Below are 17,185 nucleotides of genomic sequence, written 5' to 3' on the forward strand. Positions count from 1 at the left end.
AAGCAGTGTCTACTAAACATGGCTGATGAAAATGTGTATAAATATTAGCCAGCATATATCGTGAATTCATAGTTTAATGAACTTTACTATAACAAGGACCACTGTGTTATCTCCTAAAGTGACCTAAAGACATCGTACTACGTTACAGCTTGGCATAAACAAAAAATAGCATTAGTAACAATAGGAAATCCTACCTTCTATCTCTGTTATATAGAGCATGGGGTAGAGCCCAAAACTGTTCTGAAGAGGAGTTTCCTTGAAATAGATATATATATCCCTTAAGTCTTCGTACAGCTCTTCTATCTCTAGAGATCAAAAACATTTCGGTCAATGAAAACCTAAAAAAGTAAACCAGTCTTCTATCTCTATATAGCATAAACATTTCGGTCAATGAAGACCAAAAACACAGTAATCAAGTCATCTATCTCTATAGATCAAAAACATTTTGGTCAATGAAAACCGATGAGCACAATAATTAAGTAATCTATCTCTATAGATCAAAAACATTTCGGTCAATCAAAATAAAAAAAGGTAAAAAAGTCATCTATCTATATATATCAAAAAACATTTCGGTCAATGAAAACCGATAAACACAATAATCAAGTAATATATATATATATATATATATATATATATCATAAACCAGTGATGCACAACCTAATTTGACTTGCGGGCCATTTTAATTTCTAACACTCATGTCGCAGGCCGTATCAACGAAAAGATACAAAAATAAAATAAAATTGACCTAAAACTATTTTATTCCAAGCCCGTGGTAATCTAGTAGTTACATTAATTAATTGAACATTTGACGTTTATCCCTTTTTTTAATGCGTTGGAGAATGACGTTATTTCTCTACTTATAATATGAGCAACATTGTAGCAGGCTTTACCACCGACTCATTTTCTTGTCGCTTTTTGGTAAATATTCCCATCGATCCTCCAATCTGTAGGCGTAGTTTAACAATCTTTTATTCGCAGCTCAAACCAAGAATGCCGCCATATTTGTATATTAATTCCATTTTTATGTTCTTTTTAACAAGCTAAATTTTCTTTAAAAAAGGAACATTTTGGCTTATTATAATTTTTTACAAAAAGAAATAAAGGTTTGTCCACTTTTCCTGGTAGATTCTACATTTTGATTCCCATGTTACAAAAGTACAAATGTTAAAGGTCATGGTACCAATCTATCAGAGAAAAAGTGAAGCTCTATCAAAGGTAAAAATACATTATCAATTTATTTATTTTTTGGGAGGGTTAGGGCACTTTGTGCCGACGTTTCGGCGGGCCGGATCTGGCCCGCGGGCCGTATTTTGGGCATCACTGTCATAAACATTTCTGCCAATGAAAACCAGAAAAACAAGATTCAAGTCCTAATTGTTTCAAAGTAATAATTTGACATGTACTCGCTGTAAAACATTTAAAGAACATGCAAAACATTAAGAACTCACTGGTAAATACTTGTGTTAATACTTATTTGTTTCAAAGCTTTTATTAACTCACTAGCTGTCAGTCTGTAAGTCTAGTAAAAACAAAATTAAAACGTTATTTCTTCCACGCTCATTCTCGGATCAACTTGAAATTGTGTACAATCATTTATTGCACCTGACAAAACAAGAATCAATAAAAAAAAACAATTTGTTTATTAGCTATTGGTAATTTATTATTTTATTTGTTATCGAGCAACGGATAGAAATTGTACTTGACAGACGTGGCGGTAGAAGTTGAATTAGTTCCCTTGAGGAGGCTTGATACCTCGACCTTCAAGTCGTACAACACGTTTTTATTTTCAATGCATTTAAAAAGCGAACACGATACCATTCACACAGATAACATTCACACAGATAACATTCACACAGATAACATTCACACAGATACCATTCACACAGATACCATTCACACAGATAACATTCACACAATAACATTCACACAGATACCATTCACACAGATAACATTCACACAGATAACATTCACACAGATACCATTCACACAGATACCATTCACACAGATACCATTCACACAGATACCATTCACACAGATAACATTCACACAGATACCATTCACACAAATACCATTCACACAGATAACATTCACACAGATACCATTCACACAGATACCATTCACACAGATAACATTCACACAGATAACATTCACACAGATAACAGTCACACAGATAACAGTCACACAGATAACATTCACACAGATACCATTCACACAGATAACATTCACACAGATAACATTCACACAGATACCATTCACACAGATAACATTCACACAGATAACATTCACACAGATAACATTCACACAGATAACATTCACACAGATACCATTCACACAGATACCATTCACACAGATACCATTCACACAGATAACATTCACACAGATAACATTCACACAGATAACATTCACACAGATAACATTCACACAGATAACATTCACACAGATAACATTCACACAGATAACAGTCACACAGATAACATTCACACAGATACCATTCACACAGATACCATTCACACAGATAATATTCACACAGATAACATTCACACAGATAACATTCACACAGATAACATTCACACAGATAACATTCACACAGATAACATTCACACAGATAACATTCACACAAATACCATTCACACAGATACCATTCACACAGATACCATTCACACAGATAACATTCACACAGATAACATTCACACAGATAACATTCACACAGATACCATTCACACAGATAACATTCACACAGATAACATTCACACAGACACCATTCACACAGACAGCATTCACACAGATACCATTCACACAGATAACATTCACACAGATAACAGTCACACAGATAACATTCACACAGATAACATTCACACAGATACCATTCACACAGATAACATTCACACAGATACCATTCACACAGATAACATTCACACAGATACCACTCACACAGATAACATTCACACAGATAACATTCACACAGATAACATTCACACAGATAACATTCACACAGATACCATTCACACAGATACCATTCACACAGATAACATTCACACAGATACCATTCACACAGATACCATTCACACAGATAACATTTACACAGATAACCTTCACACAGATACCATTCACACAGATACCATTCACACAGATAACATTCACACAGATAACAGTCACACAGATAACAGTCACACAGATAACATTCACACAGATACCATTCACACAGATACCATTCACACAGATAACATTCACACAGATAACATTCACACAGATAACATTCACACAGATACCATTCACACAGATACCATTCACACAGATACCATTCACACAGATACCATTCACACAGATAACATTCACATAGATAACATTCACACAGATAACATTCACACAGATAACATTCACACAGATACCATTCACACAGATACCATTCACACAGATAACATTCACACAGATAACATTCACACAGATAACATTCACACAGATACCATTCACACAGATACCATTCACACAGATAACATTCACACAGATAACATTCACACAGATAACATTCACACAGATAACATTCACACAGATACCATTCACACAGATAACAGTCACACAGATAACAGTCACACAGATAACATTCACACAGATAACATTCACACAGATAACATTAACACAGATACCATTCACACAGATAACATTCACACAGATACCACTCACACAGATAACATTCACACAGATACCATTCACACAGATACCATTCACACAGATACCATTCACACAGATAACAGTCACACAGATAACAGTCACACAGATAACATTCACACAGATACCATTCACACAGATACCATTCACACAGATAACATTCACACAGATAACATTCACACAGATAACATTCACACAGATACCATTCACACAGATACCATTCACACAGATACCATTCACACAGATAACATTCACACAGATAACATTCACACAGATAACCTTCACACAGATACCATTCACACAGATAACATTCACACAGATAACATTCACACAGATACCATTCACACAGATACCATTCACACAGATACCATTCACACAGATAACATTCACACAGATAACATTCACACAGATAACATTCACACAGATAACATTCACACAGATAACATTCACACAGATAACATTCACACAGATACCATTCACACAGATAACATTCACACAGATAACATTCACACAGATAACATTCACACAGATAACATTCACACAGATACCATTCACACAGATACCATTCACACAGATAACATTCACACAGATAACATTCACACAGATAACATTCACACAGATATCATTCACACAGATAACATTCACACAGATACCATTCACACAGATAACATTCACACAGATAACAGTCACACAGATAACATTCACACAGATACCATTCACACAGATACCATTCACACAGATAACATTAACACAGATACCATTCACACAGATACCACTCACACAGATACCACTCACACAGATAACATTCACACAGATAACATTCACACAGATACCATTCACACAGATAACATTCACACAGATACCATTCACACAGATACCATTCACACAGATACCATTCACACAGATACCATTCACACAGATAACATTCACACAGATAACATTTACACAGATAACCTTCACACAGATACCATTCACACAGATACCATTCACACAGATACCATTCACACAGATACCATTCACACAGATACCATTCACACAGATAACAGTCACACAGATAACAGTCACACAGATAACAGTCACACAGATACCATTCACACAGATACCATTCACACAGATACCATTCACACAGATAACATTCACACAGATAACATTCACACAGATAACATTCACACAGATACCATTCACACAGATACCATTCACACAGATAACATTCACACAGATAACCTTCACACAGATACCATTCACACAGATAACATTCACACAGATAACATTCACACAGATACCATTCACACAGATACCATTCACACAGATACCATTCACACAGATAACATTCACACAGATAACATTCACACAGATAACATTCACACAGATAACCTTCACACAGATACCATTCACACAGATAACATTCACACAGATAACATTCACACAGATACCATTCATACATATACCATTCATACAGATAACATTCACACAGATAACATTCACACAGATAACATTCACACAGATAACATTCACACAGATACCATTCACACAGATAACATTCACACAGATAACATTCACACAGATACCATTCACACAGATACCCCCTTTTTCCTACCCTCCCTTTTCCCAACTGGTCCAGACAAGTGTTAGGATAAAAGCACACTGAGAACCGATTTATTATTGTCAGTCTACATCTGTACGGGCAACTTGCGTCTGACTCAAGAAAAACTGGTCACCCACACCCCCGTTACGTTGATGTGATAAAAAGGGATTTAAAATCAGTAAACATTGATACTGACCATTAAGACATAGCCTTAGACTTTAGACCGCACTAGTTGGAGAGAGACGGTGACCAAGAAAGCTATAGACAGCGTCAAAACATGGGCCTCAGCTCTTGAAAAAAAGCGTGCCACACGGAAAATGGCCGGCTCCTCTATCGCCAAAGTGAAAGCCACCTTGGCAGCTGGCATGCAATATATGTGGGCGGGAGTGTCTCTCCAAAATAGGGCTCCACAGCCATAGGAAAAAGTGTTCAAGATGAACCATAGTCGTTCTACCACTGAAGGAGGCCAATATACATTTAATAGAAATTGAATTCCATGACTGATCCAAGCTAAATGATACAATAACAATTAATATAAGCTTGTTTTTTTTTAAAACTTATTCTCCATAATTTCATTGTTATCATTATTATTTTTGGTATTTTTGATTATGCTATTTCTTCTTTTTCTTCTAGTCAGATTTTTGCTTCTGAGTTGTAAGCTCTTTTGCACACTGTGCCTAGAAAAAAATAGTGAGCTGCTTTTTTCAGCTGTTCACCACTGCCATACAGAGATTTGGTTATGTTGGGCTGTAGTGGTAGTAGGCAGGGCTGGACTTTAGAATTGCGTGGCCCAATTTAATGAATGCTTGCGAGGCCCCTTCTTCTTCTTCTTTTTTTTAACAATAACAACTATTACTATTAATTAGATGATTATATCAACATTTATCATACAGCATGCATAGAAGAAACTCAAACACAATAGGCGCCAGTGGGCTAATTAAAGTGACGCTAATCATATGAAACACTAAACATGTTAACCCTTTAAGTCCTACATCTTTAAAAGCCAGTGATAAGAGCCATGACTGATAGTGATATGCTAAATGCCCCTGCCAGGCGCGGGGCCCAATTTGAAGCAATCGGTCGAATCGGTCTAGGCTGGCCTAATGTGAATTAAAGTAGGACATTAAAGGAGGATATGATTCACAGTTTGATATGGGGGTGGGCAGTGTCAACGATGGGGTGGGTGAGTGGTATTACTTCTGTTAAGGTGATATTTTAAAGGTGTGTGTCCTATTCTTAGTTGGAGGATTGTAGATTGGCTTTTTTTTTGCTGGGCAGGAAACTGACACAATCCAGTTACGGCATTTAACAATAGTATCTGGATGACCGATCCTAGCTCGGTTAAATAATTTCCTAAGTCATTTTGGGAATATTTTTGTAATTACGAAAATGAACGATCATATAAATACTACTAATCTGAAGAGTTACATTTAGTGTTCTGTTAGTTCTAAATGTAATTATACATGGCGATTACATATAAAGTCTCTTAAGTCCTTCTATAGTCTAGACAAACCACAGCTCACATCCGTCTTATAGTTTTACAATCCATTTTTTGTGTAAAACTATTGTAGGTCTACTATTACTGGCTTAGAAGAAAGTCTTTGCAGTGTAACTTCTTAGATGGTTGCGTTCAAACATTTAATTATGGAAGTAGTATATTCATTATGTCTTTAGTACGAAACATCAAGTGACGCAAATCTCTACGTTATAGGGTAAAACAGGCACTTTGTGACAAAGTAAAATGGCGCATTTTTTCTTAATAGACTTAAATCATTGCATTAGTTTTCTAAAGAAACGTTTCCGTGGGGCACCTCTGTTACGCCAAACAATATGCTCGTTACCCATACGGGATACGTGCCCTGCCCAGCCTGACTGTGGGACTATAAGAAGTTCATACCATCCATCCATCCCAGTGGTGCTACAGCCCGTGGAGGGATATGGCCTGCTTATACACATCCCTCCATTCAGATCTCAACTGGGCCTTCCATCTCCAAGCCCTAACCCCAAGCTTTTTACCGAGGTGTATAGTTAAATAAAAAGAGGCTGCAGCGTACGCAAACTCGTTGGCCGCTGGCTAGATATCATGTTCAGTGTGAGCACGTAAGGCGTAGAGAAGCTGTGTTATGACCATTTCCTTTGTTTTGGTACGGGACAGTAGACACAAAGCACGAACTTATGGTAATAATTCAACAGCAAAAAAAAAAATAATAAGGCTTGTCTTCGATTCCTAAGATTAATGAGGATTGCAGTATTTCCCGTGGCTACGCAGCCCCTGCTGTGACCTACAAATTTTGCCACATCCAGGGCAAGCATATCCATTGTCAAACAGTGGTCGATTAAGATTTTCTTTTCGCGTCTGCCTCTGTTCTCGGCAGAAGATTTTCTGTGGTCTCAAATGTGTATCCAGGGCTTTGGATAGAGGTAATTCTTTAAGTCCGTCAGTTACGCTGGACAGAGCGGTATCCTGTATGGAAGACGAATCTCAGACGAACGCATGCCAAAGGCAGTCTATATTTTGGTGAGCTAAAAAAGTATACGACGTAATAGCGAAACGCTTAAAAGACCAGTTTAGGCGCCAACTTGCTTTAACTGAAATAGAACAGCTGAAGGTCACCAGCAAAATAAACAACAAAGTACAAGGTATCTACACCGCTCTAGGCAATTCAAGTGTTATCAATTTATAAAGCCTTCAAAACACAATAACTAATCGTACATTGGCACATTAAATTTCATTACTTCTCTTTCATAGTTCTATAATAAATCAATCTACAGTAAGATGGTGTGCAAATGTTTAATTAGGTCTATTGATCCTTGAGAACTCGTTCTTGTTTGCAAAGAAATATTTTAGTGTACTGCGGTAAGCCTAGTGACGTAGGCAGCGTTTTTCCCGTTCACGTCACGGAAAATTTTCATTCATAAAACATTCTAGCCAAAATTAATTTTTCGATAATGAGGCATTTTCAAACCGATATAACGGTCGACCTCGAGTTTTCCCGATGTGGCCAATGAGTTGAGAATTTTTTTCTCACTATTATGCACATACCGTGAACTTTTAAAGAAAATCGTTAGAGCCGTTTTCGAAATAAAATTTATATATATATAAATATATATACATACATACATACATACAAGAATTGCTCGCTTAAGAGTATAGGATTCTTTGGCTCGTTTAATTTCGCTTTCTACAAGACATGACGGAGAGCCTCCAGATAAAGGTTAAAAACACTAAAACAAAGTAAAGTGTGTTGGTTACATATCAACAAATACCGTCTTCGAAAGTGGACATGCTGAGTGAGAAAGAAAAGTTTGCCTAATTTAGGCAGCGTTACCACAAGCAATGGAGAAGCATATTGTGATGCTGCATGTCTGGAAAGACGGAGGTGTATTTTTAAAACTACGATCTATCTGGGTGTTAGGGATTATGTGCGTGTGTTATTTTCTATGGCGACGTTGAGAAGGAGTTAGCGATTGGCTGGTGGCCATGAAGGGTGAAGAATGCAAGACAAGCGGCATAGTCATCGCAAGCTGTCTACACCAGACGACTCCAGAATGCCAGAATGAAAAGACGTGTTTTTGTAGTGATTTAGATTTCAAATACCATTTTATATTACTACTAAGGTTTACTACATTTATTTCAAAATATCTCAATTTGAATTTGTCTATATTGTCATAAAAGTTGTATCTACTATTGTTCACAAGGAAGTTACTAATGTTATTTAATGCATTTATCAGGGTTGAATACATATGCAGGCATTCTGCCAGTCATTATGAGTTACTTTTACTTGTGATGTTTTGCTAATAACAACTCAATGAGAGGACGTTTAATATACTTACGCAAGAGTACACAGGCATTAAGTAAACATAACAGTAAGTATTATTCAGATATGAACCACGGAAAAGTAACAAGAATATATATGGCTCCTTTTGTCTCGAAAGGCAATGGATGCGCCCAAATAAGACACTGGTTTTGGCTTAATCTTGAGACGGGGCAGAATCTGGTGTGGCTAATCAAGCCAATTCTAGAAGACAGACTTTGCCACAATTCGTACATGTGTATGCCTCTGATTTAGGGCTAGCGGACAGGGCAGCTTTCTTTTTATCCCTCTTGATTAAAGCCGCTTCAATTCTTTTGTTCTCAGCAAGGGTTGTCCCAGCACGCACAGTCTGTCTTCATGCACTCCGGTCTTTGGCTATATTTTCCCACATACTTTCGCTGATGCCTGTGGCTCTCATGTCTCGCTTGCAGACATCTCTATATGTTAGTCTTGGGCGGCCCTTGGGTCTGACTCCTTCCACAAGCTCAGCATATAAGATATCTTTCGGGATTCTACCATCTGGCATGCAGATGACATGTCCGAGCCAGCGTAATCTTCTTTGTGTCAGGAGAGCATACATGCTGTTCATATTGGCCAATCTCAAAACTTCCTGATTGGAGACATGGTCCCTCCAAGAGATGCCCATTATGCGTCTCAGGCAGCGCAAGTGGAAACTATTCAATCTGTGCTCTTGGTACATGTATGTTGACCAACTTTCACTGCCATAAAGGAGAGTGCTCACAACACAGGCGTTGTAGACTAGGATTTTGGTCGCTGTGGTCAATTTACCATTTTCCAAGACGCGCTTGGAGAGTTTTGCCAATGCTGTGGTAGATTTTCCTATCCTTTTTGTCAGCTCGATGTCTAAGTCTAGGTTACTGACAATTGTTGAACCCAAGTAGGTAAATTCCTGCACCACTAAAAGGGTGTGGTTCCCAATATGTATTATAGGTATTTCTGCTACGTCTTGTGCCAGGATTTCGGTCTTGGAGAGACTTATAGTAAGGCTAAACTCTTGACAAGCAGCTGCTAAGGCGTTCACTAGCTTCTGTAGACCTCCTTGTGAGTGAGATACGAGTGCCGCGTCATCGGCAAACAGCAGCTCCCTTATCAAGATACGACGCCTTTTCGTTTTGGCTTTAAGACGTGCCAGGTTAAAGAGCCTTCCATCGGATCTGCTATGGATATATATTCGATCGATTCAAGCTACAGAATAAAGAATATAGTAAACTAAACATTCATATTTCATTAGTCTTGAAAAAATAATTTAAAAAAAGACCAATATAGGAATCGAGACTAAGACATTTGCAAATTAGCGCGACGCTCTATCAACTCTAATATTAAACTTAGTTAATTTGTTATCTGTAGATAGAAATACATGTTTTGCTAATTCCATCTTCCATCAATAAAAACTGTGTTAGCTTATGGTAGGAACTAGTCTACCCACGGCGTAGCATACGCCGCTATTTAGTGACGGGTGAACACTTCCTGATAGACACAGTTGGGGTGGGTTTGGGCAAACGACTGTGAGTGAATGAAAAGAAGGAACTCTGGAGAGAGCAACATACAATTGTCCATGACTGAAAACAGATTTTGGAAGATACAGGCAAATCTTTTTGAACGTTTGGCCTTGTGCTTTATTAATTGTCATGGCAAAGGCTAATCTAACAGAGAATTGTCTGCGCGTAAAGGTAAAAGGCAAATTTGAATCTGATGGAGTCAGGGATATTCGGGGAATAAGGACAGTTTGTGAGGTAGCAGCTGTGATAGTTTTACACTCCAGTACGTTGCTGTGGATGCAACCGCTAAATAACAGGCATTTGGAGAGACGTTGACCCGAATGGAAACTCGAGGAGGGCCATGTGGACGTTCTCGGAAGTGACTAGTGATAGTAGCGGGAAGTATTTGAGACATCGCCACAATTTCAGCCTCGCCACCATAAACGCCGGAAGTTCTCATATAGGCAGCATATTGTCGAGCAGAGTGTATGACTGTGCCTCCGTGAGTAAGAACAATGGACAGGGCGTCGCCATAGTTATCCCAATGTTCGCAAACAAAGCTTACAGCCATGTTGCGAAGTTCGAAAGCAAAAGTTTCATCGATGACATTTTTCCAGAAATATGCGACTGATAGAAATAAACAGTTACCTGATGCAGGAATTTTCTACTATATTGAAAGACCTGTTGACTCCACAGTTCGTCCATCGTGGTTCGATGATGACCACTTTGTCATCCAGGGGGCTGAGGGCTTTGCACTGGGGTTTTATGCCTCCTCATGTGGCTGGTGAGACCTATGTGAGCCCGGAAAGTTTGGCCGCACACTGGGCAGGTTATTCCAGCTGGAGCTAGTGTCGTGGGCCTTGCTTTTCTTCTCTGGCGTTTTTCTTCTGCCAGCGTGGTTCTCTTTTCCTCAGCAACCTGTGCGCCAGTTTTCACAGCGCGACGCCATGATGCTCTGTCATGTGCCTCTGTCTCCCAGGTGCCTGGGTCTATGCTGAACGCCTTCAGAGAAGCTTTTAGGGTGTCCCTGAAGCGCTTTCTTTGCCCACCTTGCGAGCGCTTTCCTTCGCTTAGTTGGCCATACAAGAGTCGTTTAGGGATGCGGTGGTCTTCCATTCTGTAGACGTGACCTGCCCATCGCAGCTGGGACTGCATCAGGATTGTGTGGATGCTTTGCAGACACGCTCTTTGAAGGACTTCTGTATCTGGTATTTTGTCTTGCCATTTGCCCTTTAGTATTTTTCTCAGACATGTCATGTGGAAGTGGTTTAGTTTCTTTGCACGAAATATATGTGAAGCCGTGGCCATGGCTAGGAAACGAAGGGCAATAAGAAGGGGCAAAATCATAACAAAGCTACAGAAAAAACATGCAACTATTTTAATGACACCAGATATTGACGTGTGTAAACAATACACACATAAATGTGGTCAAATATAGAATGTATAAAGAGAAAGATGACTTGTTCTCCCTCCTCCTCTTTTTGTCTGAGCCGTTCTCTTTATCAAGGCGAAAATTACGTGGGATAACTCTACTCCACCTTGCAGAAATAAAAGAGTTATCTTTCCATGAATTAATCGTGGTGTAACGCATGATTGGGCCATGAAGAGAATTTTATATGTATATATATAGATTGAACATAGAGAGAGAGAGAGGGAAAGAAAGAGGGAAAGAGAAAAGAAAAAAAGAGAGAAAAGAAAGAGAAAAAAGAAAAAAATGGAAAAGATAAAAAAAGATAAAAGGGAGAGTGAGAGAGCGGAAAGGAGAAAGAGAGAGAGAGAGAGAGAGAGAGAGAGAGAAAGTAGAAGAGTGCCTGAACTTACTATTTCTAACAGGACGTCTTTCTTTCACTTGAAACCTGACATCTAGAATTGGTACTTCAAATCGTCGAGTGGCATTGGACTGGAGAGTACCTCCATCTACTTTTGAATAGGTGCCTACAAACACAAACATCAGCAAACAAAGACTTAACACAAACATCAGCAAACAAAGACTTAACACAAACATCTGCAAACAAAGACTAAACACAAACATCTGCAAACGAAGACTTTTAACTCAATGAGTGCGGAGCGTCTATCCCATAGACGGTCTGTCTGCCCTAAACGCACGGAACGTCTATCCCATAGACGTTCTTACCCTACCTTTGTTTCGTTGCATTTTTAAATTAAAAATTTTAACTAACAACAGTGGAACTATTTTTAATTTATAAAAGAGTTCTTCATCCTTTGTTTACATAGAAATTAGAAGCTTTTGGCTTTATTTAGACATTTATTTATTACTTTTTTTACAATGTAAAAAAACGTCGCCATGACTACGCTAAGCCAAGACACACCCACAATGTTGACTACTGAAGAAACTTTATAATTATTCTAAAAATTATCACAAATAAATAGTAATAATGAAGAATTTGATCTAGATTAGATTCAGGTAGGTCTAAATTTAGCGTATTTATATGATTATATCTATATTATTAGTATTTAGATCTAAATCTATTATTGTCAGTAGGCTAGGTGTAGTCTGTAGATCGAGATTGACTAGATCTAAGCTTTTATCTCTAGACTTGGACTCTAGATCTAGATATATCTTTAGATCTAAGCTTTTGGTAAATAAAAAGAAAGGAAATGGTAGATCTACATCAAATAATCATCTACTGTACTGTGGGCATTTTTTCCCCATTTTCTTTTTTTTTTTTAGTATTGTTTATCTGTAATAATCTACAACATCATGGCTATGCTTGTCCAAGACACACCCACAATGTTTACTACTGAAGAAGCTTTATTATTGTTTTATTTATACTTCTATGAATTGTAATAATGAAGATCTTGATCAAGATTTAGCATAGAATGAAGCAGACTTGGACATTATTAGCATTTAGATTTAGATCTAGATCTAGTATTGCCTTATATGCTTAGGCTTAGGCCTTAGCCTTAGACTAGGGCTAGGTCTTGAATGTAGATCAAGGTTGACTAGATCTATGCTTTTATCTTTACACCTTTGTAGATTCCTATAGATCTAACCCTTAGATAAATGAAAACAACAGAAATGGCAGATCTAAATCCAATATTCATCCACCATGCTGGGCCTTTTCTTGGTATATTCTCTAGCAATTTTTTTTAGTATTGTTTTTTGGTAAAAATCATCACCATCACTATACTGGTTCAAGTTGCACTCCAAAAGGTTTACTACTAAATAAAAGTAAAATATAAAACTATTCTAAATCCATAATTTGTCACAAAGGAACAGTAATAATGATCTATTCGATGTCTAAATCTTAGGTAAAATGAATTAGGATTTTTATTGTCCTTCATCTAGTTAGAGATTTAGGCTTTGATCTCTCGCTAGCCTATGTCTTGCACTGGTCTAGTATTAGAATGAAAGATGTTCTATGCAAATAAAAAGAAGACAAATCTAGATCTATATCCCATTGATTCAAATGTACATAATATTTGAGTGCATTTGGTTGATAGATTTAGTGCTGGTATCTATTGTTATTGGTAGTAATGAAAAGCGCAATAATTTTCACTTTTTTTCTGACTAAAAAACCAGGTAAAAATAATAATATAATCAATGATTCATCATCTTTTATTGACTATTTTATCACATTTCTTTTTGAAAATATCACAAAGGAACAGTAATAATGATCTATTTGATGTCTAAATCTTAGGTAAAATGAATTAGGATTTTTATTGTCCTTCATCTAGTTAGAGATTTAGGCTTTGATCTCTCGCTAGCCTATGTCTTGCACTGGTCTAGTATTAGAATGAAAGATGTTCTATGCAAATAAAAAGAAGACAAATCTAGATCTATATCCCATTGATTCAAATGTACATAATATTTGAGTGCATTTGGTTGATAGATTTAGTACTGGTATCTATTGTTATTGGTAGTAATGAAAAGCGCAATAATTTTCACTTTTTTTCTGACTAAAAAACAAGGTAAAAATAATAATATAATCAATGATTCATCATCTTTTATTGACTGTTTTATCACATTTCTTTTTGAAAATGCTGTAAATAGTCTAAATATGCTGTTTCAACAGTAATACAAAGAACAAAATCTAAATTTAGGTCTCAAAAGTTCTAAAGTTGGCATCCATTTTTTTTTCTGAGTGTCATATTATTTAGATTATAATTTGTATCTTATATTTAAATAGAAAGATGTTTACATTTTCACATTCTCCATTCATTTACCTTTACTTTGATACCAAATTTGTTACTATAGCATCATTGGTACTTAAACAATAAATTTTTGTTTTAGCCATGTTTGGAACATTTTCTTATTTTTATAAAAAAAGTAGCATTTTTTTGAAAACAAAACACAGCAGTCAAAGAGTTAAATAATTTTTAGTTTAAGATTCGAACCGGAAATAATATTTGGAAGTTAAAACTAGTTTAAAAATTAACACAATAAGTGTACGGTGCTGATTTTAGCCCCGAGCAACATTTCCGGTTTGTAAAGAGTTGATTTCCGGCCCCTCGCAAATTAGCCCACAGAAAGAAAGTTTGCCCGCAGAAAGTAAGTTTTCCTACAACAAGAAAATGTGCTCACAGCTAAAACGTTTTCTCACAGCTAGAAATTCTTCTAACAGAAAGAAAGTTTTCTCACAGCTAAAAATTCTTCTAACAGAAAGAAAGTTTTCTTACAGTTAGAAATTCTTCTAACAGAAAGAAAGTTTTCTCACAGAACGAAAAAGTGCACACAGAAAGAAAGTTTGATCAATTGAAAGAAAGTTTGACCAGTTGAAAGAAAGTTTGCCAACAATAAGAAAGTTTGACCAATTGAAAGAAAGTTTGCCAACAATAAGAAAGTTTGACCAATTGAAAGAAAGTTTGACCAATTGAAAGAAAGTTTCACCAATTGAAAGAAAGTTTGACCAATTGAAAGAAAGTTTGCCAACAATAAGAAAGTTTGACCAATTGAAAGAAAGTTTGACCAATTGAAAGAAAGTTTGACCAATTGAAAGAAAGTTTGACCAATTGAAAGAAAGTTTGCCAACAATAAGAAAGTTTCACCAATTGAAAGAAAGTTTGACCAATTGAAAGAAAGTTTGACCAATTAAAAGAAAGTTTGCCAACAATAAGAAAGGTTGACCAATTGAAAGAAAGTTTGCCAACAATAAGAAAGTTTGACCAATTGAAAGAAAGTTTACCAACAATAAGAAAGTTTGACCAATTGAAAGAAAGTTTGACCGATTGAAAGAAAGTTTGCCAACAATAAGAAAGTTTGACCAATTGAAAGAAAGTTTGACCAATTGAAAGAAAGTTTGACCAATTAAAAGAAAGTTTGCCAACAATAAGAAAGGTTGACCAATTGAAAGAAAGTTTGCCAACAATAAGAAAGTTTGACCAATGGAAAGAAAGTTTGAACAATTGAAAGAAAGTTTGACAAATTGAAAGAAAGTTTGCCAACAATAAGAAAGTTTGACCAATTGAAAGAAAGTTTGACCAATTGAAAGAAAGTTTGCCAACAATAAGAAAGTTTGACCAATTGAAAGAAAGTTTGACCAATTGAAAGAAAGTTTGACCAATTGAAAGAAAGTTTGCCAACAATAAGAAAGTTTGACCAATTGAAAGAAAGTTTGCCTATAGTAAGGGGAACTTTACTTTTTTTTTACTGTCAGGGTAGGTTGGATTAGCTTGGGGTTGCATATCTTGAACATCAACACTCCAAAGCATACGATTATTACGTCCTAGAAGTATCCTTTATGTACGTCCTAGAAGTATCCTTTATGTACGTCCTAGAAGTATCCTTTATGTACGTCCTAGAAGTATCCTTTATGTACGTCCTAGAAGTATCCTTTATGTACGTCCTAGAAGTATCCTTTATGTACGTCCTAGAAGTATCCTTTATGTACGTCCTAGAAGTATCCTTTATGTACGTCCTAGAAGTATCCTTTATGTACGTCCTAGAAGTATCCTTTATGTACGTCCTAGAAGTATCCGTTATGTACGTCCTAGAAGTATCCTTTATGTACGTCCTAGAAGTATCCTTTATGTACGTCCTAGAAGTATCCTTTATGTACGTCCTAGAAGTATCCGTTATGTACGTCCTAGAAGTATCCGTTATGTACGTCCTAGAAGTATCCTTTATGTACGTCCTAGAAGTATCCGTTATGTACGTCCTAGAAGTATCCTTTATGTACGTCCTAGTAGTATCCGTTATGTACGTCCTAGAAGTATCCGTTATGTACGTCCTAGAAGTATCCTTTATGTACGTCCTAGAAGTATCCGTTATGTACGTCCTAGAAGTATCCTTTATGTACGTCCTAGTAGTATCCGTTATGTACGTCCTAGAAGTATCCGTTATGTACGTCCTAGAAGTATCCGTTATGTACGTCCTAGAAGTATCCTTTATGTACGTCCTAGAAGTATCCGTTATGTACGTCCTAGAAGTATCCGTTATGTACGTCCTAGAAGTATCCTTTATGTACGTCCTAGTCGAGCGTGTTCTTTAGAGAATAATATTTCTTCTATTCAGATATGAAGATTATGACTTTGTAATCTACTTGAAACATATATACTTGATTTAATGACAGATAAGCAATTCATTCAATGAAACTCAAGGGATGATCCACAATTATAAAACGACTTGGAGCAGTGAGTGATTTAAAACCAGCCCAACA

General features: G+C 36.7%; 1 protein-coding gene across 1 annotated transcript in view; it reads right to left on the minus strand.

Annotated features, from left to right (window-relative positions):
- Positions 1-17,185, minus strand: part of LOC106073824 (uncharacterized) — a 109,151-nt gene that overhangs the window by 70,871 nt on the left and 21,095 nt on the right. The window contains exons 14-15 of the mRNA XM_056004736.1: positions 12,387-12,500; positions 195-305 (exon numbers count right to left, since the gene is read on the minus strand). Coding sequence (XP_055860711.1) covers positions 195-305; positions 12,387-12,500 — 225 coding nt within the window. The remainder of the gene's footprint in view (positions 1-194; positions 306-12,386; positions 12,501-17,185) is intronic.

Source organism: Biomphalaria glabrata, chromosome 11 (assembly GCF_947242115.1).
Source record: "Biomphalaria glabrata chromosome 11, xgBioGlab47.1, whole genome shotgun sequence".
Lineage (NCBI taxonomy): Eukaryota > Metazoa > Mollusca > Gastropoda > Planorbidae > Biomphalaria > Biomphalaria glabrata.